The 25947-nt window shown below is 46.6% G+C and overlaps 1 protein-coding gene across 3 annotated transcripts in view; it reads right to left on the bottom strand.

Moving 5' to 3' along the window:
* Nucleotides 1-9709: 9709 nt before the first annotated feature.
* The window catches only part of USP46 (ubiquitin specific peptidase 46), a 57532-nt gene continuing 41294 nt past the window's right edge, over nucleotides 9710-25947 (bottom strand). For 2 of the 3 annotated variants that reach the window (XM_045997210.1, XM_045997211.1), the window contains exons 6-9: nucleotides 19874-19957; nucleotides 17568-17765; nucleotides 16174-16252; nucleotides 9710-15307 (exon numbers count right to left, since the gene is read on the bottom strand). In XM_045997210.1, the coding sequence (XP_045853166.1) occupies nucleotides 15206-15307; nucleotides 16174-16252; nucleotides 17568-17765; nucleotides 19874-19957 (463 nt within the window). In that variant the 3' untranslated portion in view covers nucleotides 9710-15205. Of the gene's footprint in view, nucleotides 15308-15870; nucleotides 16012-16173; nucleotides 16253-17567; nucleotides 17766-19873; nucleotides 19958-25947 lie in introns of those variants that run through there. The other variant, XM_045997212.1, reaches the window with a different exon arrangement.

Below are 25947 nucleotides of genomic sequence, written 5' to 3'. Positions count from 1 at the left end.
ATCCCAAACACCAGACAAGGATAGACGTCAAGTGCATTTTACACTGTCTTCCAGAAAATTTAAAATTATGTCTCCGGGCGCCTGGGTGGCTCAGTGGTTTAAGCTGCTGCCTTCGGCTCAGGTCATGATCTCAGGGTCCTGGGATCGAGTCCCGCATCGGGCTCTCTGCTCTGCAGGGAGCCTGCTTCCCTCTCACTCTCTCTGCCTGCCTCTCTGCCTACTTGTGATCTCTCTCTGTCAAATAAATAAATAAAATTTAAAAAAAAATAAAATAAAATTATGTCTCCAATTACTCCCCTTAGATGATGGCTCCCGGGTCTGTGAGTGTTAAACACACGTGAAACTAAAAAATTCTCTTTGGGCATTCATAAGCCCAAAGAGTTCTGAAGTTCAGTGTTGGCTCTTGTCCAAGAGGTTTAATAAAGAGTGGCTGGCTGGCTCGGTCGGTATAGCACGTGATGCTTGATCTCAGGGGTCTTGAGTTCAAGCCCCATGTGGGGCATAGAGATTTCTTAAAAAAAAAAAAAAGGTTTCATGAGTCCCTTGCAAAGACACTTACTACAAGTTTGCTTATAATAGTAAGTAAAGAAACTAAATGCTCTTTAAATAAGTTATGGTACGTTCATGCTATAGAATTATATGCAATGATTTCTTTTTTTGTCTCGTATAGAAAGTTCTTCAAAAAAATTGAGTTGGGTGGAAACAATCTGCAGAATAATGTTTAATAACATTTAAGTTTTAAAAGTCAAAAGCAAACACGTGCATGCTTATACATCTACGTGCATATATATGTGTGTTAATGCAAGAGAAGTTCTGGAAGGGCCTCTAATACCTCTCATTACAAGCTACCTTTGGGGAAGGAAATGCAGTTGGAAAAGGGGATTCAGGGGTGCCTGGGTGGCTCAGCGGGTTAAAGCCTCTGCCTTCGGCTCAGGTCATGATCCCAGGGTCCTGGGATCGAGCCCCACATCGGGCTCTCTGCTTGGCTGGGAGCCTGCTTCCTCCTCTCTCTCTCTCTCTGCCTGCCTCTTTGCCTACTTGTAATCTCTATCTGTCAAAAAAATAAATCTTTAAAAAAAAAAAAAAAGAAAAGGGGACTCAGTTTTTACCCGATTTTACCAGGTAGTTTTGAATTTTTAACTGTAATTGTGATTTGCGTGTCACTTATGTAAGTTGAATGTACAAAAATAAATGTCAAATGCTCTTTATTTTAAAAATAACTCAGTCTTTATTCAAAGAAAATGTAAACACACGTTGTAGGACTGGAGCTAGGGGAAAGCATGGTGTTTCAGAATGAAGAAGAAAAAAAAAAACAAAACAAAACCCCGGGGGCCACCCCTACCAGGCTCTGAAAAGGGGCTGCGAAATTCCTACAGATCTGGAGCAGTGGATTGGCTGGGCAAGTCTTCAGTGGCCAGGCAGCCTGCGTGACCGTCCCTTTGGGCCCAGGAGAGATTGCTGTGTCTGTGAGTCCAGCCACCACAAGGCTGCTGAGCCCCACGTGCAGCTAGCAAGCCCTTTGTCCTTTTGTCCTTTCGTCCTTTTGCAAGCACAGAAAAGGCGCTTTGGGAGAAAACGCTGACTGATGTGGACCTCAGCAGCCCAAACAGCTCCCAGGGAGCAAAAATGTGTCCTAAAGCTGCTTGCAGGCGAAGTTCACTCAAAGTGCAGGAACGATGACTCGATGGTCTCAACTCCCCCTGCTCTCTCATTGGCTGCGGGAACAGCGTGCATCTCTGCCCAGACCCTGATCTGCTGACTTGGTTGCCCTAAAGGAAAAGAAGATAGGAAACACTAATCTTATGTTCTCTGACATCAAGTCTCTGCTCTTTAGGCTTAAAATACACGGGGCGGGGAAAGGGGGGGGGGTGTTGGGGGGGATGCATTCCTGCTAGCAGGCGTAGCTTCCTTGCTAACCTGTTTGGGCCTAGACGTGTTCCTCATCTATAAACGCAATTTAAAATCTAAGGCATGAATGTTTTACTTTTTAAAACAAAAGGTTGACACGAAAAAAACAAAACAAAACACACATACACCAACCTTAGAAGCAGGCCGCAGCAGACACAAAACATGAGCTAGTGTCTCTCGGAGAAGTGATCAACCTCCAAAGAGTGGAAAAAGTAATCTAAATGGTGTTGGGCGCCTGGGTGGCTCAGTCGGTTAAGCCTCTGCCTTCGGCTCAGGTCATGGTCTCAGGGTCCTGGGATCGAGTCCCACATCGGGCTCTCTGCTCAGCGGGGAGTCTGCTTCTCCCTCTCCCCCTGCCCCTGCACTCTCATCCTGCCCCCTCCGTACTCATGCTCTCTTGCACGTGCTCTCCCTATCTCAAATAAATAAATAAAATCTTAAAAAAACAACAACAATCTAAATGGTGTTAGCATAGTCTTACTTATCTTAAATTAATCCAGGCAACTTCATTTGTTCCTATTTTAAATCTGTACATGGGTGGAAGATTTGACTGGTACCATTGTGTTCAGCTAGCCCAGACCTATTCATGAATTAATAATGACAAATAACAACTCATCATTTCTGAACACTTACAACATCGAATGTATTGAATACACCGAACACCAAGGCAAGGGTTGTGTTATGTGTCTGATATACTTCACCTCATTTAATCCTCATGACTCTTACACATAAGTACTATTATCATCATCATCCCCATTTTACAGATAAGGAAACTGAGACTGACCAAGAACACACCAGTGGTAAGTGGCTGAACCTATATTCTCATTCCTGTTCATTTGATTTCAAAATTAGGGTTCTTCGCTGCTGTGTTACTTATGGAAAATCTATTCTTCCGATGAACAACGCTGGGTTCTGAACCACCTCACCATTTGCACCTGGAATTCAAACCAGGTGGCTTTGGTGGTATCAGAACAAAGCTTCATAAGTATCAGCCTCAGTTTCCCCATCCCTAGGTGGGAATGGTACTACCAGACCCCCATCTCACGGGGTTGTTATGGGAACCCAAGGAGGTAACCCATGTAATGTATTTAGCATACGATCTCACATAGAAATTGCTCAATAAATATGTAATACAAATAACTAGTACTTGAAAAAGACTACCAGTAGACAGAGCAGCTGAACTGGTTTACCAGTATAGCCAGCAAACACTTTGTAGAAATAGGGTCTGAGTCATGGGATACTGAACAGAGAGGGAGAAGTTTTAATGGAAGGACTGAAGAAGCCATGAGAATTAAGCCCACCTACTAGATGACTTTATTTGGCACTGGAAAGCCCCCCCGGTGGGGGCAGGGGCAGAATGGGCTGGCTACTTGGGCCTCCTTTCTATCATCTGACCAACAGTACTGTTTTAGTGAAACAGAGTTAAAATAAGCTCAACCCTATTTGGAAGTTGCTAGGAGAGTAGATCTTAAAAGTTCTCACACAAAAAACCAGAGCAAAACACTGTAACTCTTTGAGGTGATGGCTGTTAACTAAGGTAATTGTGGTAATTATTTTGCCACATATATGAACATCATATCATTACCTCGTACGCTTTTATTATTTATTTATTTATTTATTGTTTAAAATTTTATTTGTTTATCCGACAGAGAAAGATCACAAGTAGGCAGGGAGAGGCAGGCAGAGAGAGAGGCCGGGAAGCAGGCTCCCTGCTGAGCAGAGAGCCTGATGTGGGACTCGATCCTAGAACCCTGAGATCATGACCTGAGCCGAAGGCAGAGGCTCAACCCACTAAGCCACCCAGGCGCCCACCTCCTATGCTTTAAATGGATACAATGTTATATGTCAATTACATCTCCATAAAGATGGGGAAAAAAAAATTAGCTCAATGTGCTTTTTAAAGGGGGAGAAAGCCATGAAAGGGCAGCATTAAATGCTGAAAGATGTTTGGGTAAGGAAATAAAGGAAGTCTTACCTTTTGAGACTTATTTATTTAAAGAGACAGAGAGAGAGGTCATGCATGAAGGGGAGGGGCAGAGAGACAGAGCAAGAGAGAGAATCTCAAACAGACCCCCTGTTGATCTTAGAGCCCGACATTGGGCTCAATCCCAGGACCCTGAGACCATTACCTGAGCCAAAGCCAAGAGTCTGATGCTTAACCAACTGAGCCACCCAGGTGCTCCATGGGAGCCTTACCTTCTGAATACCAGATTGGTAGTTTTCAAACTGAAATCCACAAAACCCTGTTTTAGGAGTCCCAGAAATGTTTTCATTAGGATTTCACATTTTAAAACTAGAACTTGGTTTAATAATCAACAGACATACTTCAGTGTGTTTTAAATCAAATTTAAATTCAGGGGCGCCTGGGTGGCTCAGTGGATTAAAGTCTCTGCCTTAGGCTCAGGTCATGATCCCAGGGTCCTAGGATTTAGCCCCGCATCGGGCTCTCTGCTTAGCAGGGAGCCTGCTTCCCTTCCTCTCTCTCTGCCTGCCTCTTGGCCTACTTGTGATCTCTGTCTGTCAAATAAATAAATAAAATCTTTAAAAAAATTTTTTTTTAATTCATTGGAGACTTCCAACTGAGTTGACTTGGCAGGTTAGCTTGTTTTTATGAAGATTTCAAAAATAAAAGTTCTCTACTCTCTCTCTCTACTGAAAAGAATCCTGGAATTTGCAAGGCAGCTTTTTAAAAAACAACAGAAAAACAATAAAACAAGATATTATTTGTAATTTTATAGATAGATAAATAGATAGATATCTGTGTGAACTTGGATTTTCTTAATTCTGTGTGAGCAAACCAAATTCATAGCTGGGAGCTGAGACCTATAAAACACTGCCACTTTCAAAACATCATGGCCATCAATAGCCTCCTCATTGTTCTCCCTGATCTTATAAAGTTAGCTTATAAAATGTACATTAATAAAATGCGACATAAAATACTACGTACACCCTTAGTAGGGTTCTACATAAGATTTTGTTTATCAAGATTGTGCTACTAAATGAAAAGTTTTTTTAGAGAGAGAGCACAAGCAGGCAAAGGGAGAGAGAGAAGCAGGCTCCCTGCCGAGCAAGAAGCCTGATGCGGAACTCGATCCCAGGACCCCAGGATCACAACTTGAACCGAAGGCAGCTGCTCAGCTGACTGAGCCACCTAGGCATCCCATAGATGAAACGTTTGAAAACCTCAGCCTTAGCTCATTTGGACAATGGAGTGGGGAGGGTGAAGTTCCATTCCTAAGACCCTCAGGTTTTTGCTCTAGCCCTGATTGCTAAGACCACCTGTTTCTCTTTCCCTGCCCGGATCCCTGCAGCTCGGAGGCCCCATCAGTGGGCAGAGGTGGAAATGAGATTTAGAACACTGACCTGGAGCTTGTGGCCCTTTCCTGCTCCAAGGGTCCACCACACGCAATGGTGGCCCTTCTTCAATGCCAAGGGGACCTCCGCCAGCCCCTCCTTCCTTTCTCTAGGTCATACTAGCTTGGAAAGCAAAGCAAGCAAGTCTTGTTAAGATCTCAGGGCTTCCTTGTCTCAGCTTTGGAAAATTTGCACTGTTAACTGGGAACTCCCTTTCTGCTTTGGCATTCCTCGATTTAATCTATTAACCAGTGAAATCTGTTCATGACATGCCAGGAGGGAAAATACCAACAGGAAAGGGCGGAGACAAATAGAAATACTGAGCCTAGGCCCATCCCTCTGGGAAAATTCCAGAAAGATATAGAGTAGATGGAAAGTAGATGACCTAGAAGAGAAAGCATGTGGGACAGATACGAGCTGTAAAATTTTGCACTTTTTTTTTTTTAAGATTTTATTTATTGGACAGACAGAGATCACAAGTAGGCAGAGAGGCAGAGAGAGAGAGAGAGAGAGGAGGAAGCAGGCTTCCTTGCTGAGCAGAGAACCCAATGCGGGGCTCGATCCCAGGACCCTGGGATCATGACCTGAGCCGAAGGCAGAGGCTTTAACCCACTGAGCCACCCAGGCGCCCCAAAACTTCGCACTTCTTAATTTTTTTTTAAAGTAGGCTCTACACCCAACATGGAGCCCAACGTGGGGTTTGAACTGACAACCCTGAGATCAAGAACTGACCTGAGATCAAGAGTCAGCTGCTTAACTGACTGGGCCACCTACATGCCCCCAAACTTTGCACTTTTGTTTTAACATTTGTAAGACTATGTTCTATAATCTCGATCAGTTTACAACTGATAGAAGAGCCATCAATGATATTCATTATATTTTTCCAACTAAATGTGGTCATCCTCAGACACCTCAGCTTCATTTTCATTATATTTCATGTGATTTAGCCACTATCCAAGTTAAGCCTACTTCAACCATAAAATCTCTGTAGTGCAAAAATGTTTCCACTTTATGCAGAAACGTTTCCAGGCTCAAGGAATGACACATCATTTCAAGCTAGGGGGCTTTGAAATGCCCTTTTGTCATTGAGATACCCGGAGGAGCTGGCGGCTTCTGAGTTTGGGTCACTTTGGAGTGCAACCTGAAGACTGCATCCGTCTAAAACAAGATTGGCTGTAATTACCTGTTGAAGACGAGTCACGGGTTCGTGCAGGTCCAGTACTCTGTCTCTCGGCTTTCTTATCATACAGTTTAAATACGTGTGTGTGTGTTTATGTATATAATCTGCTCTCCCTGAAATCTAGTTTAGAATAGATCCCGTCAGTCAGCTTCCTCTAAATCTCAGTGTGACAGAAATCACGCACTAACCAGCCATCCCTAAGGAAAATAACCACTGTCTCTCCCTGATCCCTTCGGCTCTGTTTTGCAACTTTTCTTCTTGGATGTGTTTCTCACACGTGCCTCATTCCAGCATTCCCAGTTCCTGTTCTCGAATGTCACTATAGACTTTCTGTCCGTCCATCACTCCCTCGCATATCTAAACGGAGAAGAGAATAATCCTGAACCTAACGTAATTAAAATTCTATGATCTATCCTATAGTTTGGAGTCAGCGGACATAATTACAAATACACGCCTCTAGCAAGAATAATGGAAGTCTGCTCCAAAATGCAAAATGATTTCCCAGAAATTCGAAAACGACAAATGAGTCCCTACCCCCGTATCACTCCTGCAGAGGTCTTCCAGCCTGTGTGCACGAAAATCAAGAGCTTGCGAAGAATTTTAACCAAATTGTGGGGGCCCCTGGGGGGCTCAGTCGGTTAAGCATCTGCCTTTGGCTCGAGTCATGGTCCTGGGGTCCCGGGATGGAGCCCTAGTTGGGCGCCCTGCTTCTCCCTCTCCCTCTGCCCCTCCCCGCTCCTGTGTGCACGCGCTCTCTCATTCTCTCTCAAATACATAAATAAAATCTTTCAGAATTTTAACCAAATTGTGAATAGCGGAGGAGTGGGGGGAGAACAGTATGTTTGCCCTTAAGCAAAACTGTGAAGATTAAAGTTATGCCTTGTCATCTTAGCTGGCTTGCTGTGGGGCACTCTCCCTATCACCTTCCAGAAGGCCAAAGCTGTCGGATGTTTCACTTCACTTTGTCTCAGTTCCTCGATGATGCCATTTTCTACACCTTTCTTCAATTCTTCTTCTGCCTGCCTGTAGCATGAATGAGCTAAATGGGACCCTTAAGCAACTGTCCTCCACTCTTCTTAGGTTCTACCCCTCAAGCCCCTGCGTGGTACACGCACTTGTTTTTTGCTCCAAGACCTCTTCTAGACGTGAAGCTTCAGAAGGGAAAGGGACAACAGAGAGAAGAAATGATCTCTTTGAAGACAGAGAGTGGTCTCTTTCACGTCTGAAGCTTCCTGCCTGTCAGAGGTCTTTGTTAATGGTACAAGACCTACCATACCTTCCAGCAGTTTCTGCACTTCACGATCCTGTTCTAACTTCATTTTACAGGTTAGGAAAACCTGAGTCCAGATTTATCCAAAGCTCCTTGTAAGAAGCCTCCTTTGGCATCCAGACCAACACCACCATCCCCCCCGGGGCAGGAGTCTCCATAGATCAGCTAGGTACCAGTGACAACTTTGAACGTGTGTGGCTCGTTTTTCTTCCAGCCACGAGCACGGCAGATCAAGGCTGACCCCAGGAGGTGGCTTATCTCTCAGTCTAGCACACTCCTCTGTGACTGCTCTCCAGCTGCACCAAACAGGAACACAGCGGTAGTTGAGCAAACCGTGTTTGATGTTCGTAGCGTTGAGACCACAGGTGATGGGGAAGCATGGGGCATCCCAGTAAGGGCGTGCAGGAGAACCTACGGACTGGAGCTTCAGTTTGGTCATTTGGGGCAAGGTCCAAGGAAGAGGGGTTAGCTCTGGATTGGGAACTGCCCGGGAAGTGAGGATAACTCTTCAATTGTTGCTGACACTGTATCTCAGCTGGGACCGAGGAGAGCACGGCTAAGGCCATCACTGGTAAAGCGGGGGCAGTGACTCAGGGAGAAATGTTGGGCAGTCTGTGGTTTGCAGGGAACTTGTTTCCGCCTGTGCTTAGATAAAACTCCGAAGGGGTCTTGTTTTGTGCCACTGCATCGTGGTCACAGCATGACCTTGACCGAGGTTCGTGTTCCGTGACATTGCTTACGTCCAGCAGGAGCACCGGGTCAGCTCCTAACCACATCCAGAACGTGGCTGTCCTGAGCTAGTTCCCACCTGCCAGGGCTGTTTTTCTTGTTTGGTCTTATCTTTCAGGCCTGGGGGATGTGGGGAGGATCAGGTCAAAGGAAGCAGGACAGCACACTGTCCCAGGTTCTGATCACGGACACAAGCTCCTCTACGATTTCCATTGTTTCTGGACGTTGTGTTTTTATCCTCGAGAACCTTGCAGAAGGGCCCCTTTGCCAAATACCATGCATTAGCACCTCTAGTGCTGGTGGGGCTCACTGGGGTTCAGCTAACCCTGCAGGGCAGATGTAGGTTGGGCCAGGTGCAGTGTGAAACGCAGGCTAGAAGCTAGAATCTGAGTCCCCTCTTCTAAGGCCTCTGAGAGCCCCATGCTTAGCATGAATTCCCACTTGAGGGTGGATTCTGAGGTGAGTTTGCTCCTCATAAACTTAGGCTTCTCCAAGGACGTAACTTAGAGCCAGGGCCATCAGTGAACATCCAGGAAGAGGGGTCCTCTCCAGCCCACAGCCTTTCCCCCTCCTTCTGCTGACTCCTCAGACTAGCACCGATGACCTACATTCGCTGGCAATTCATCCTTATTTTGGTTCCCTGGCCTTTGTGGGGAGCGGGGGGGGGGGGGGAGGTTGAAGGGATGGAAAACTATACAGAAGCGACTTTTCAGTTTTTCAAATAATCCTGGGGGAGGGCGAAAGAGAAGGAGTCTTCACACAGATTTCATAACCCATTAGAAAATATGTTTCTACCCCTCAGCGTGGGATAGAGGCAATTCTCAACCTGGAGATGAGCTCTCCGGGAAAGAGATTGAGCTTGCTTGAGGAGGGATGAAGGCTCATTCTTAAATTGTTCCCGTGTTTATTTTCAGTTACCTTAGCACAGAAAGTTCTCTCAGGCAAGGTCTACTAAGACACTCTTTAATACAAACACAGTTGAGCTGATCACAGGAGAACTTGCTTAAATACATAGAAATGGTGGCTTCAGCTATTAAATTGTTTTGCCTCCTGCCAAGTCAGATCTACAGCTCTGTTTTCTTCTCCAAGCTCCTTACGACGAGGAGGAGGTAAGAACAAAATAGGGCCTGCAACCCACAGCGCAAGTGCACAACCCTCTTGTGGGAGAGCCTCGGTGGACGCCCCCACGGAAGCCGTGCGCTCAGCTGAGGGAGGGGAGAAAGCGAAGATGCATCCACGTAACTCACAACACAGACAGGATACCCCCTGTTAATAAATACTTTATTATGAACCACCGTGTGGGAAATGAGCACAAAATTAGGAATTCTTTTTACAATATTTAATGTCGCTTCTGACTCTGGTGTCTCACAACCGAAACGAAGCTTCTCATTTGTAAGCTCCTCACGTGCTTTGTTCAAAGCACTTTTAAAACACGGGGAAACTCAAAAAGGGGAACACAGGTTGGTTAAGTCCATAAAGTCATTTAGTCACATAGCTTAGAAACGCTCATGCCCAGACTGGTTTGGCTAACGTTTGGACAGGCTGTTAATTATTTGGTAACAATGTAAAAGGATTGTTTATTTTATTCATAAAACCCTCTGTTAAGACTTTCAATATTCTGGCTCTTCTGACATGAAATTAAGAGGCAAAATGCTCAAGGCCATTGCTACAATGTAACAGGATTTACACTGTTTTTTAAAAATGGGCTGCCCCTTGGAGGAGCAGGCAGGGTCACAAGTGGGACTCCAAGAGGGAGTCCCAAGGGAGAAAGGGACCGGCGGTCTTTTTCTAACTGCCCATCTGCTCCGTGAGACCCCGGCCAAACTGTGCTCAGCTGTGAATTCCCCTCAGACACAGTATTTCCATTTAAATTTCTTTTCCAGAGACACTTTTCTTTTTTTCCTGAGGTAAACAATGAGAAAGGGGGTCCTGTCTGCTCCCCTTCGTTGTCCCCTGACTCCCAACAAATCTGGCACGTAATAGCTGCTGAATGGTCACTTCATGAGAAACCTCTCCACTTGGAGCATCTCTAGGACAAGTCTAAGTGGTCTGTCTTTAGTACCATCCCCCCGGTCAAAATCTTCCCTCAGGGGGAAAACGACTGCACAAGGATTTTTATGTTCATGTAAACAGAAGGTAAAGGCAGGCTTCATACTGTTAAAGGTATTTAGGTGTCAATGTACAGAAACAGAGGATAAATGGAGAACACATCTCATTCCCCAGAAATGGGTTCTGCTGGTGGGGACACACCTATCCTGCGCACCCCACTTAACCGAGGGACAGAACCAGGCCTAGAAAAGAGCCTTTCCTAAGGTCCTCCCTTCCTACAACACTCCTGGAGGCCCCTGGCGACCTCCCAGCTCAGTTGGGTTCAGCCGACTTGCCCCGAGAGAAGATGGATGGAAATTGTTCTGTGCGTTTTTAGTTCCCATCACTGGGCCCAGGCAGATGCATTCAGATGACGAGCTCCTGCCCACACGCGGACCCCCTGAAGGGACTGGCCTGGGGTGCAGGGAGAAGGGAGCAAGCCTAGATCATTTTAACAGCAAGCCTGAGTCTCAGGAAGGAGACAACATGCTGCCCCCTCCTGACAGGTCCCTATAGGGAGTGGGGTGCACCCCGCTGGGGGCCCCACAGCTCAGAAACCTCCAGAAAGCCCGGGCTGGCTGTCAGTACAAGAGGGTCAGGATCACCCCCCTAACTCGGGCCTAGAAGTCAGAGGCTGGAAGCCGCTCTCTTATATGGGGAATGGATCTTTCTATTTCATAACTGGTAAGAGATTTTTATATGCAGAGCCCTAGCTAAGGAATTCACTGTGCTGTCTAATATACCTGACCCCCCGCCCTTTTTTTTTTTTTTCCTAACTGAGAGCCTCAATTTGCTATTTCCCAAATACAGGTTTCTGGATTACTTCTGATTTTTTTTTTTTTTTTTTAACTCAGAAACAGGACCAAGTTACCTTCAGAACACCGACTTTATCAACCTTGACAGTAGCACTGCAATTATGTATCAGCAGCAACCAGAAGGTTATTTACATTTCCACTGCTCTGAAATTAAGTTTGGAATGATTACCAGGGCAGGAGACTTGCCAATAACTCCCATTTTATAAAAGGGGTTTTAAGTCCATGTGTATAACATTACCAAGATATAATTCTCTAGGAAGAGAATTCCTATTACATTTATTTTTTTGCAAACAATTTTAGACACAGGGTGTTAAACTGATTGAACTTTCACAAGATTGACGTTATTGCTTAAAGTGCTTGAATTGGTTACATTAAAAGAAAATTAAGGTACAGATTTTAAATAAAAACTAAACTTTTTTTTTTTTTTTTAAGCAACAAAATCAAACAAATGCCACACAAATACAGTAACTACTTTGGTTACAAAAAAATGAAAGCCAAAAATAAATTAATGTAATACTGGAAAACAGAAATTTAATTAGGCAGGAAAGTGGGAAATAATTTTCTCTGACCCATGCCATTTACATGAGTTATTCACAACAGTGCTCATAAATGCCTTGACCATATAAGAGCAAACGAGGGCAAAACATTTAGTGCACGATATTTTAATACATGTGAATATACAAAGTTGATCAAAATGCAGTTTAAAGATAAAATCCATCTGTAATAAAGCTACACTCCAATAGCTAAAATAAGTCCTAAGCCCCAGTTAGAACATAGTTATTAGGCATGCCCGTGAAATTAAGCATATTCATGAAAATAAATGCATAGGGACCATTCCTATCATTTTTTTCCCTATTCCATCTGAAATCCAAAATATGCCAGGCCGTAATGCCAAATACGACTGGCTTCCGATTCAAGCCAACACCTTCTTGTACTGTTCCTTGGCTCTCTGCGCAGCAGTCCACTGCTGCCTTGGAATGGAAAATGCACCCGTGTAACAGGACTGGGGGTCAGCATTTTGCCAAAATTGGTGTTTAAACAAATGCCTTTTTAGCAAACTGTACCGTAACCTAGGTGCTCAGCTAGTAAGTAACCAATAAAGCAAACATGTCTTCTCTCGTTCAAGTGGGAAACACTGTAACTTATTCTGAAACCGCTGCTGTTAAAAGAAATACAGCAGGCCCACTCACTCTCCACTACAAAATGACACACAAAACCCCTGCGATTTGAGGGAATATTGCTGAGCCTTTGTGCTACCATTGACCTCAGAATGGTCGCACACATCTCACACCGTTCTGTTTTCCACGATGAATGAGGGATGAAAAATGGAAGTGTCTGCATGCTACTGTCTTTGCATGAAGCGAAATGATACAGAGGAAATGTAGCTGCCTAGTGTTTGTCTCACTTATTGAAGAGGAAAGAAATGATCAGATAGCTCTAAAGTTTAAAAATCTGATGGAGTGACTGTGGATAAGTGTGATTTGGTCTTTCTCCAATCTTCTTTTCTTGCCTCACACAACCATTTTAATGCTTTTGCATTACCTTCCATACTTTTCTTTATTCCTAACCTCTATCCAGGAATACTGAATTTTAACTGACCCTTTCAGTGTCTTCTGTTAAGTCACTGGGAAAAACTCGTTACACATACAAAAGAAATAATATTAGTAATAAAGAAAATGCACTGAATCTGTGACTTAGCATTTAGATATTACTACTGTAGGCTTCCAATTGAAAATTTTTTTTCTAATAAATTAGCTTCAAGAGTCATTTCAAAGATAATTTTAATAGTTTTTCTTATGAATCAGTTCCAAATATATTAGATATGAACCATCATTTTTTCTTAAAACTTTGCACCTGCAGTCAAATATATGGGTTATATATAGTACAAACAATTCCTTGTAGCAGTCACCTTCAATTGCGAAGTGTCTCTCCTTAAAAACAGAATAAATACTCACCTTCCAGGTAAGTGATTACTGCATATGTTTCATGGAGGAAAAAAAAAAGACAAAATATTTATAAATACGAATTTGCCTCTAAACATGGCAAGGTATATTTTCGTCACTTGTATAAAACAATAACGTGAAGATCACCCTGTTTTTGTCTTCTCCAGTGAAAAACAAAACGTTTCACTACAAGCATGAACAAATGATGTGTTGGCACGCTTAGTTAGGTTCTGAGCAACCAACAGTTCAAGATATCTCAAAGACAAGAAATCCAGTTTTCCTCTAGATAAAGTGCTATGCTCTTCATTGTTACAAAACGGCCGCTAACATGTTCGATTTCAGTTTTAGTTCACATTATGCCAAACATCTGCATGTTCACTCGCCGATTTATTAGGTAACAAAATAATACGTTCACAGTATGTTAGAGTGTATGGAAGTCACTGGCTTCCCAAAGGAAGCCAAGATCTAGGACCCATAGTTACTTGTAAGAATCCAAAAACCAGCTCGACAGCAAAACACCAAACTGACCCTTTCAATAAAAGGTACCAACACGCGTATGATCTAATAAATACATATATAACAAAGGTGAAAAAGGTAAAAGTAACTCTAGTGAGATGAGGTTCTTCCAGAAAGCGGTCCTGTCGAGCGTCCTAGGAGTCTGAGCCAAAGAGACGCCACCGTTTTGTTCACTCTTCCGCCCACCAGCTCGCACTTCCTCTGACCCACCTGCACACCCAGCTAACTCCAGCAACCCCTCTGGGGAAGGCTCCAGGTCAGCCCGGGGCTCGTCGGTGCCTGGGCAAACGGCCGGAAACGTGACAAAGCCGACAGCTGGGCAACGAAGCCGATGGCGGCGAGGGCGCAGCGTCGCCGTCCTCACCGCACGAGAAGGCCGTGGGCGCTGCCCCGCCACGGAGGGCTGGGCCGGGAGCAGTGACCGCGGTGTCCCAGCCCTGCAACCACAGACTGCACAACACCGGCAGGCCCGGAGGGACACCTGTGATGAAGCGCCGCCCGGAGGGACACCCGTGACATAGCTCAGCAGCGCCAGAGAGAGGACAGACAGAATTCACGGGACCTCACGGAAGTAGACGGTCCCTAAAGACAAACAGCGCAGCATTATTTTCCTGACGCGCGGTTTTGGTAAAGGAGAAGAAAAGTAACTTCTCCCTGTCCACGGACGCTTCCTCCTCTGGGCTTCGCCTGCCCTGAGCTCCCTCCCTTCCTAGCCTCAGGGATTCTCCAGGCTGAGACAGCATAGCCCCAGACAGGTGCCAGGTGGCAGTCACCAGCCACCAGGAACAGCTTCTCGTCACCCTGTTCCACCTGGAGGAGGCTTTGCATACTGAGGTTACTCACTTTGAAACGTTTTCATTTGCACGAACTTAAAGCTATGATTGCAGCCCCTAAAAGGTGAACATCTTCCCAATTCTTCTGTCGTTCTGGCGGGAAAGAGGCAGAGCAGCAAACACTGGGTAGCAGTGCGTCTGGGGACAAGGGAAAGGAATGCACTGAGACGCGATCCCGGGAGGCATTTAGGCCGTGCAGCAGAGACCCAAACAGACTGCAGACATTCGCTGGAAATGTCACTCGGATTCAGCCAGACACGGCCAGTGGTGGGGCGTTTACCCGATCCTAAAATTAGCAACTGTTACTCATATAAATCTTACTACAATCTGATTGCAGTTAACTCTACCTCAGACTAAAATAAAACCACGAGTAGTGCTGCATGTAAAAAAAAAAACAAAAAACAAAAAAAAACAAAAAAACCAAAGGGAGAGAAAGTCTAACACAGCCAGACCATCAGACGTGGTGTCCTACCCCTGGTGGGCCGCTGGGGAGGAAAGGGTGCAGGGAAACCACGTAGGAGTGCTTGGAACATTTCCCCCCATTTGAATGAGTCCCGCAGTTCTTTAAATTATTCTCTTGACTGATAGAATAAAATATATCCAGATTCTGAATTTTTTGATATATCTGATGTCAGGCCATAGAATTCTTCAATAGCTTGGGCATCTATTTTCTGCAACAGAAGAGACACAAAACAATGCCACTGTTTAACGTGCGGGCAGAGAGAAGGAGAAAGTGAGCAGGATGGACAAGAGAATGTAAGGAACGCAGTCCTAAAAGCACAATTGGGAACTCTCAGCAGCCACCCGGCAGTGCCCCAGACTTGACAACAGGCCACGGTTACGTAAACTGCGAATTGTTGAGGAGGAAAGCCACCCTTTAATTTATGAGGCCACCGTATGTGGGCGCTCTCTGAAGAAGCCAGGGCTTCTGCCTTTCAAAGGATAGACCGGGGTGGGGGGGGTGGGGGTCTTGGGGAAAACCTTAATTCCTTCAGGTCATCAGAGTTCATTCCCTTTAGTGTTACCCTGTGAGCTAAAACAGGCCTCGTCCGAGAGTGGCATTCTCTCCAGCTAGTACTCCTTTACAACAAAATCAATACACGGAACACTTGAGTGTGATGGGACGATTCTCAGGCCCAACAGGCTAAAAAGGTATTTTTAACAATCGATACAAGGAAAATTTGGTATAATAAAAGAATTCTAATAGAACTTTTGTTTTTTTTTAAGGTTTATTATTTGGTCTATACCAGACAGGACTTCAGTCGCAGTGGAAAACAGGGCTTACACATAAATATGATGTCGGGGGACACAAGATCTCACGTCCATGGTGGCCCAGTTAACAGGAACACAGGATCAGTGAGCCCCCATCACAGCCCTTGCCACAGAGAATGAAGAGCCGCAGAATTTAGTTTCAAGAGATTCGTAAACCGTTTAAGGGGAAGACAGGCCAGTTGTAGGAAGTGCCCCTCCCGCCCCCACAAACTCCCCCAAACACAGTCTGTGCCCCAGCCCCACTGAGGGTAACCGGCATACCAACCTCTACAATGTCATCATCAAACAACAGCCAGAAGCCATGACTCTTGACGATAGTAATATAATGCCCACGGTTGGGACCGCTGGAAAAGGACAAAAGTTGTCAGGTTAACATTTACTTCTTTAAAAAGACTATGTCGCTCTATGTAAGCAGTGATTTACGAGAACAAACTTTCTTCTCGGGACAGAGAACCGGCACAGGTCATGTCTGTGCCCACGGTGGTTTGGCGGAAACGTAGGGAGGGAGAGCCACAGGGTGTGCTGTGGGGCACGTGAGGGAATCTTCTGCGAAGATGCAAAGACACGGGTCTTCTGAAGACCCACAGTCCCGTGGGGAAAGCAGGTATTCAAACTCGACAGTGACTGGACTTTGTGCCAGACTGTCTCCCTACTCTCAGACAAAAGAGCAGCAACGAAAATAAAGTTCCCACCTTCTCAGGGTAAGGCGTGGCTAGGCAATGAATGAACTAAAATACAACTATTTCAAGGGTAATGAGGGCCACGAAGAAGAAAGCCAGAGTGGGGTGCCGGGGTGGCTCAGTTGGCTAAATGATTGCCTTCGGCTCAGGTCATGATCCTGGAGTCCCAGGATCAAGTCCCACATGGGCTTCCCTGCTCAGCGGGCAGCCTGCTTCTCCCTCTGACCGTTCCCCCCTCATGCTCAAGCTCTCTCAAATAAATACATAAAAATAAGATCTTTAAAAAAAAAAAAAAAAAAGGGAAGAAGAAAGCCAGAGTAACAGCATGGAAAAAGACCACACAATCCTGTCCCAGTTGAGGATAGAATCACAAATGAATGATGAATTTTCAATGGACTTTTCTCCATGCTTCTATCTACAGCTAAGGAATAAAAAAATTATTTGCTCAAAAGGACTGAAGGACTTTCAGCAAAACACTCTGCATCTCCATTATCTAGGAGCCTTCTCTCTTACTTTGTTTCTGATTGGGTAAAGACTACAAACAGCATAAAGAATATTTTTAAGAGTACATGGAAACAAAAAAAAAATTTTTTTTTAAAGAGTACATTTTAGGGGCACCTGGGTGGCTCAGTGGGTTAAGCCTCTGCCTTCGACTTGGGTCATGATCTCAGGGTCCTGGGATCGAGCCCCGCATCGGGCTCTCTGCTCAGCGGGGAGCCTGCTTCCCTCCTCTCTCTCTGCCTACTTGTGATCTCTGTCTGTGTGTCAAATAAATAAATAAAATCTTTAAAAAAAAAGTTTAAAGAGTATATTTGATTTATTTTGCGGTAAAGAGGAGCTCGGAAGACATTCTCGAAAGTACCATCACCACGGAGTCTCACCCCCGGGGAAGGCACAGCTGGGGTTACCTGGGCACAAGTAGAGCCTCCCACTGGCCCACAGCGCCCACCGCAGTGCCCGCTTCCCCGCCTGCCCTCACCTGCCGCAGTGAACCACCACGGCCACCAGGTCGTACATGCGGTCCAGGTTCACGGCATCGCTGGACGTGTTGAAGAGCCGGAGCTCCAGCGGGAAGACCACCCGGTAAGACAGCTTGGTGTACCTGTGCAGCTGCTCCATGTACTTGAACCGCTTCAGGTGCAGGGCCAAAATCATGGGCAGCTTCTTCACTCTCATCCTAGGGAACCACGAAACAGACTGTCAGCTGTCCCCCACGGCCATCAGGGGAACACGAACCCACTGCCACCACCCCAACTGACAGCAGGAGGGCTCTCATGGGCTTTGGTCCCGCAAACACGTGGACCGCTCGCAAGAACGAGAGGAGCGTGCGTGTGCGGAGCAGGCTTCCCCGACTCTTGGCGAACCTGGGCACAGCCGGCCAGGGCGAAGGGCCGTGGCAGGTCTCTCGGTTTGGGCAAAGGAGCCCATCCTGAGTTTGTACCAGTAAAACCCAGGACGTGCGACTGTTCTCCATGACTGCCTGCTGCCTTCCAGAAAGGAACAGTCTTTGGACAACACAGCCCCCTCCACCCCATCTGGAAACAGTGGAGAGGAGGGGGGACAGCTCTTGAGAGAAGTTGGGGGACGGACAAGCAGAAGGCTGAGATTTGGACTTGCAGGTTCTGAGGACCGGCGGGGATGCTTCCCGACTACACTGCCAGCCGCAGGGGAGCCAGGAGAACGAGGCTCGCACTACGTAAGGCGTTCCCCAGTGCGGCCCTCGGTGTTGTCCCTCCAAAAATGTAGGGGTTGGCTTCGGGCTACTCTCCCCAAAATGGGCTTCCTGGAGCACCAGAGCTTTTCACCGAGCCAGGGTTTTGGGGGGGTGTAGGTGTGGACAGGGTTACTTTCTATTTTGAAGTTCTGCTGTGCACAGCATGCTGAAGGGCTGGAGAAATCCTACAGGAAGGAACTGCTCTCCTTTGTTGGATGCGGCCTTCCCCAAACTTCCATGAACACAGAACGCTTTTTCCCCTAGGTGACCATGAATATTCCTCCACAAAAAATTCACATGAACAACAGTTTATGCAGGTAGCTCTGCTAGAAGAGAGGCCCTTCGGTCACCTTCCAGGACCCCCATCCTGGGTCAATGCTGTTCGGCTTGTATACGCTGTCAATGCATATTATTTGAAAAATAATTTTAAAGAGACTACAAATTTTAAGAGACTGCTGTTCAGGACTCTACTGAAGTAAAACCCTGTTCATAAAGATAAAATAGTAAGGCCAGCAGAAATGTTAAGTATCGTGGGGAACCCCATATTTTACAATTTTTCAAGAATCATGGGGAACCTCATATTTTATAGGAACGCAACTATTTTAACCAATAAAACCTCCAAGGCTGAGCGGGACACTACTGGGAGGCCTGGGCTGGCCATGGGAAGACAGATTCTGAGGAGAGGGAGCAGAAATGAGCTCGCTGATCACTCCCAGAGTTCACCACCTCTGCCCTCCATTCCCATCTGCCAGAATGACTGACCTTTCGTGAGTTTTGATGCAATGAGGACAGATGTGCATGTCTGGGGGGCGAGAAGAGCCAGGGAGGCCAGGAACTATCTCCACCTCGGCTCTAGACCCCGGAAGGTTTCAGGCAGCAGTAACGAGCTTCTGTGAGTTATTCTGAATATTCCACAACTCTAGGCAGGGTAAGTTTAACTCAGGGGAAAGCCTCACGGGCTAATTAAAATGTCAAGTTTCCTGGTATCTGGGGCAGATAACAGAGAAGCCCTGACTACTGCAGACTGTCCAGGGGCTGCAACTGGCTGGTGCTGGTAAAGATAGGCAGCTTGGATCCGGAATCAGTTCAGAAAGTGAAGACTTCTTATCGCCCCTCCATTTAACTAATGTGCTTGCAGTTCCTCCTGTTTCCACATTCAATGATTAACTTTTTTCACCTCCTGCGTCTCTGAATAAGAAGTTCCAACACTTAGGCAATCCCAACAATATTACTAGAGATCTACTCGGTGTTGTACACCCCGTCCTTTTTATAATCTGACTTTCATCCAAGAGGATAGTAATTACACTTGATCTCACTCATTTACCCAGCACAGTATCTGGCACATGGCATGCAGTAAGTTTTTGTAGAATGAATGAATGAACAAAAGATCCCACAGTCAGACAAATGGACAAGTCCCCAAAGTAGGCATTCTTATCCTTGTTTCTCCAAGGAGGAAGGCAACTAACTTCTCCAAAGCTACTTGGCCACGAGCCCATGAACTGGGATTCAAAATCAGACATGGTTCCTTCCCTCAACACAAAGCCACCCTCCGGGCTAAATCCTTCACGTACCTTTTCTGGGCCTCCTGTTTGCTGCAGCACGTTTCACAATAATATTTCTGTTCACTACACAGTGTTTCTGTGTTGCTAAAGTCTCTGCGGAAGAAAAATATTTTCCATCTCAAAACACAGTCCAAAACGTACTTGCTATACACCATGTTTTAAACCCTTTATTACCCGTAGGGTAATTTTTAAAAAATATTTTATTTCTGAGAGAGAGTCGAACTCGCACAAAGGGAGAAGGAGAAGCTGAGCAGAAGCCAGCCCGACCTGGGGCTCGATCCCAGGACTCTGAGATCATGACCTGGGCTGAAGGCAGACACTCAACCGACTGAGACACCCAGGTGACCTGCAGGGCAATTTTTAAGCACATGCGGGGAAGAAGGAATGAGAAAAGATCTTTCTGTTGAGTCAGTGCTATGACTGCCATTAGATCATGTCTGCCAGACGGGGTTAGGATTTCACCACTGGAGGTTTTCAAAGACACTTTTTTCGTGGGACATGGATGGATATACATGAGGGTTTCCAATGGATTCAGAAAACAAATCTCAAGGTTTAACAAGACTACCTGTACCCCGGCGATTAAAAATTAGAACAGAAAAGTACTCACTACTATAAAAGCCCATGGTTACATTGTAGTCAGCCCCAAAAAAGTCAATCACATAAAATAGAAGGTGACATTATCATGTAATGAAAAACAGTGTATCTCGAGTGACCTATATTTTCAAAGGGCACAAAGGTAAAGAAAATGGTATTTAAACCGTATACAACTGCCCTTAGATTGAACTAAGAAAATCCCTAATTACCAGGAGATCCCAGCTTCCTCCAATCCCCTGCTCCCCACCCCGCACCTTGCACCCTTTTGAGGACAAATGCCACTGCGATGTGAGATCTGTATTCACCCCCATCATGAGGTTTTACTGCACTACTTATGGTTTTCATTTTTTAAATGTCACGGCTTTTCATTCTTTCCCGGTCATTGAGATTCTATTTAACATTCCTGAGGTACGGCTTCAAAGGCTGAGGAGAACATCCAGAATATAATACCATGGAGTCTAGAGAGAGGCTATGGTAGTTCTTTATTCACAGGGAGCGTCCTAGCACCAGAATGATCAGATTTTATTAAAGAGAAAATGTTATTTACATGGTGTTATTGACTCACACTTACACAGAGCTTATCAAAAGAAACCGTAGATGGCTCATGTGTTCGCTACTCAGACGTTAAGCGATGGTCCCCTGGGCTTGGTGCAGGGGTTCGCAGAAGTGCCTGCCCTTCATGCTGCCCTCAGTCTGACAGACATGTGCAAGTGAGCCGGTCAACAGGCAGTGCTCCAGACAGGTTAAAAAACAACAACAACAACAAAAAAAAACCACTGCATACACTTCTCGCACTGAAAGCCCTCTAGCCGGTCCCCAATACGCTTAGGGATAAAACCAAACACCTTGCCAAGGCCGACAGGCCCTCGGTCTCCAGACCCTCGGTCTCCAGACCCTGACTGGTCTTCTGACCCCTCCTACCCTCCCTCCACAGTGCCACCCAGCCTTTCTGCCTCAGGGCTTCTGCACATGCGGCTTCCCCAAACAGCTCCTTTCCAGATGCTTCCACGGCTGGCTCCACTCACTGTTCAGAGCTCAGAAAAAATACCACCTCCTGGGAGAAGACTTCTCTGTCTACCTCCTGCAAATCCACCCAGCCTCTACCCTGTTGTCTGTCTTGCTCTCTTCTGAGCATTCAGCACCATCTGAAATTCTCCTCTGATTTACTTGATCACTTGCCTCCTCTCTCTGTGGGCAGTGGTTCCATCTGTCTCACTCACTGCCACATCCCCAGCCCTGAGGACAGGCCCAAAGCACCAAGGCACTCCATTTGTGGGCCGAGTGAAGACAGAAGCAGGTGTATCAAGTCCAGGGGGAAGCAGGAAGGAGAAATGAACCTGAACTGGGCTGATGCCCGCCATTTCCAAGGGGTGATGCCGAAGTCAGGTTCTCAGGGAAGTGTGCGGGTGGGTAACAGTCCAGGATTCCAGACAGAAGGACTGCTGCCCCACAGGGACATGGAGGCGAGGTGAGGATTGTGTCCTAGAAGCTGGTGCGGACCCCCTGGCTCTAGAATTCCACTAACAGGTCTCGGCAAGGAAAAGACATAATCAGACAGTGCTTTTTGAGAATTACCATTTCGGTAGCGCTATGGAGGAAGGACTGGAGGGGCTAAGAGGCCAGAAAACAATTCAGGAGGTAATTAAACTCAACTCGCAGATCTCAGGTGCTTGGGGCCTATCGGAGACTCAGACTTAGCTTCATGAACACAGGCTAACTCTTCAGTGATGAAACGGGTGCGAATGCTGCTCTTGGCCTGCACAGAATTTGGGGTGGAGCTGGTGGGTGGGGGGCAGGGAAGGGGAGAGGAGAGTTTGGGTGACGGTGGAGCCGCCCATCATTGGGATGTCCACCACAGACGCACCTCTGCACCCAGCTGAAGAACCAGAATCATCAAGGCAAGCCCAGCAGCGAATAAGGAATTAGACACTTTCTACTCTCATTCTTCAAAGAAAGTTCTCTGAAGTATTTGCAGACCCAGACAGGTGGAAATATACCAAAGTTAGTATTTACTTGAAAGGCCGAATTTACAAATAACCACCATCCTGCCCCACCCCAGCTGGCTGGAGGCTCACCGCCCCCCCAGCCCACTCCTTAGAGGGACACGGTAACGCTCCAGGGCATCTGTGGGTGGAGAATGGGACAATGAGGCTAGGTCACGAGAAGGGGTGACCCCAGCAGGTAACTGAGGTACAGCTGCTCTGCCCCGCCCCCCAGGAGCCGAGGGGATCCATACACACCGGTAACCTCCTTCCTGGGGCGCACCAGGTGGGAAGCTTTGTTCTAAGGCAACACCAGCAGTTCTCCTGGCTGCCCGTGAGAATGACCTGGGGAGCTTTCAAAGCAATCTCAGTGCCTATTCCCTCCCCCAGCCCCCACTCAATTACACAGAAGCTCTCCGGCTGGAGCGGGTAGTTCCGATGCGCCTGGAAGTGTGAGCAGCCACTGTTCCCAGTGCTTTGTCAGTCTTGACACGCACCTGCGCCACCCAGCGATCTCGTCAACGCGCGGATCCTGGTTTGCTCATTCGTTCTTGGGAGAGACCTAAGACGCTGTTCTAATGAGCTCCCGGGGGCGTCAGTGATGCTAGCCCACGGACCGCTATCTGAGCAGCAGATCTCAAACTTCGGTGGTATCAGAACCACGTAGGAAATTAATTAAAAATAGAGGCCTAGGCTCACTGAACTTGAATACGGCCAGGGCCAGATTGTGGAAGCAGCCCAGTGTCCATCGGTAGATGAATGCATAAAGATGTGAGGGGTGTGTGTGTGTGTGTGTGTGTGTGTGTGTGTGTGTTACTCAGCCATAAGAAAGAATGAAATCTTGCCATTTCCAACAACATGGACGGAGCTGGAGAGTTCAGTGCTAAGTGAAATAAGTCAGGCAGAGGTGACTTAAAAGAGGCTTCTCAAATTAAGTAGAAAAGGAACTCGTTTTGGAGAAGCTCCATTTTTAAAATAGAGCTACCAGAGAATGAAGAGCTACTTCCCTCCCAGGGGACCTCCCCAGCACCGGGAGAACCGGCCCTTTAAATGCGAGGAGGTCAAGGCAGGGGAGAGTGGCTTCCGAAGGCACTTAAAGAGGAGGTTTCTGTGAAGGAGCTATGGGGAGGAACTCAGGCGCTGGAATGAAAGCAAAAAAAAATACCCAGAAGGCCATGGAAGGATAATTAAGATAAACTTCACGTATCTGAAGTTTCTGCCTGAGGCCATCCTTGAGCTTTTCAAAAAGAAGAAAAGAAAAAACATCCTCGGTATTCACTTGCCATACAGATGGCTCACCCTGCCTGAGATGGTCCTGACATTTGAAATGTGAGGATTCTAGTTCAGTCTCCGCAGCCCTGTACCCTGACTGTAACCACTATTTACTTCATCATTCCTCTGGGACAAAAGCCGGGAAACCATAATGGAATTAATCATCTGGAAGGAGGTGGCCGAGACCTGACGTTCAAACCCTACAATTTTAGCTCATTTTTAACTTCTTTTTTGCCATCAAAATGAAAGAAAGATAACATATCACATCGGAAGACAAATGCAGACATGCTAAGAAGAAAACTCGCAGTTCTAATTTTAAAAACAAACCCTTAAGAATGCAAACCAAACTGAACCATGAAAAGGGGACCCCCCTCAAAATGACTATACTCATCCCTTCTCTTTTGCCTCAGATGGAAAACGCTAATGGATCAGCCGGGCATCATTGATCTCCTGGGCCTTTCTCAGCACTTGTTCTTCTGGGATAGGTTAGGAAGCGGCCACTCCCAGCCCTGCACCCTGGGAGTGTGAGGGTGAGTGGCAACACCCAGCCCAGACCGGTCTTACTGTTGGAGAGGTGAGATCTCAGGCACCTGTGAGGGCAGGTGTAGGTAAATCAGTCAAATCGAATGTAGTTTAAAAAGCATCCAGGGGCGCCTGGATAGCTCAGGCCATTGAGTGTCCAATTCTTGGTTCGTCTCAGGTCGCGATCTCAGGGTTGTGAGATCGAGTCTCTTGTCCGTGCTTGGGGGAGTCTATGAGATTCCCTCTCTCCCCTGCCCTCTGCCCCTTCCCTGCTCACTCGCTCTCTCTGGAATAAATGAATAAATCTTTAAAAATATTAAAAATTTAAAAAAAAAGGCATACCCTCCTACCCCAGCTTCAACATCTTCAAATGTCCCCAGCCTGCCTTCCTCACGTAGGCATGACCAATACACACATTTCTCAAATCCACTAATCAATCAATCAATCAATCAAGGTAACATAAATTTGAGTTACATTTCTTCATAGCAAGTTTCCCCGAAGATTAAAATCATAATTCACCAGTAAGCCCTTTACCTGGCTGACAGATCTCAAAGCTACAGCCACTGCCAGCCATCTGTCCTTTTGAGCAGCCCAGGAATTTCTTAGAAGGGAGGAGAAGCAGTCAACCTAACCAAATTCTCCCTAACATCAACTTGTTTGGGGAAAAAAAGACAAACAAAAAAACAGTGAGGGAATAGGCAAGTAGTATCTTTCCTCCCATTCCTTCACGTGCAACTGAAGTTGGCAAAATCATGGCTTTTTCCATTCCCTGTGATCACTAGACCTTGGGGAAATCAAAGATGGCTTCCTGTCACAGGACTATCAGGAACCCACGCTTACACAGAATCTTCCAGAACAAAGGCCACCCTGGCCTACAAAACACTTTGCCAACGAAGAGTTAACACACTCATCCTAGACACAGGGGCTGGTGCGCCACACCCACGGGAAAGCTCATCAGGGCGGGGAGCCGAGGGGGCCCTGGGAAACCAGAGAGCAATCAGCGCCCCCAACATCCACTCACACAACATGACAGCAGGCGCTTGAGCCAAGAAGCTCTTCCGTGTTGGCGTTGGTGTCATCGCCCCACAAGACGATGTTCTAACAGTCAACCACCACCGCCAGTCCCCTTAAGCTCTCCTTCTGAAAGGTTCCAAGTAACCTGAACTCCTGAAATGACACTTCTGTCACCTAGTCACCATTGATAAAGATCCACTATGCCTCATCAGACACTAGACAATGTCCAAGCTATGGTACCCTAAGCAACAGGAAGCCGGCCCTGACCATGAAGTCCACCCTGGCATCCCCACAACCAAGCACTCTGGAGACCTATTTAATGTCCTTCAAGGCACTGATCGTTTCCTGTGGAGTCCTCCTAGAATGTAAGGGCTGTGACAGCCTCAATGTGTCTGAGACTTGCTCCTCCGTGCCCAGTGTCTAGAGCAGGGCTGGGCTGCTTCTAAGCCCTCACGACCTACTGAAAGCAGGGCGGGTTGGGGGGATGGCGGGGCAGGAGGGCAGGGATGGAAGAAGGGAAACAGGAATCATGTCTCTGCGTCGCCTCTGGTCACATTTCCAATGTTCAAGTCAATCCACAATATGCCTGGAAATCCTGGGCATGTGGTGTTCTGCGCTCCGGGTTCCGTACCTTCTCTCGCTCCTGACAAGGAAGCATTTCTTTCCATCACTCAGCTCCACAGAACACTGAAAGACGGA

Source organism: Meles meles, chromosome 2, assembly GCF_922984935.1.
Source record: "Meles meles chromosome 2, mMelMel3.1 paternal haplotype, whole genome shotgun sequence".
NCBI classification, from domain to species: Eukaryota; Metazoa; Chordata; class Mammalia; order Carnivora; family Mustelidae; genus Meles; species Meles meles.
This window is presented reverse-complemented; position numbering and strand designations above follow the sequence as displayed.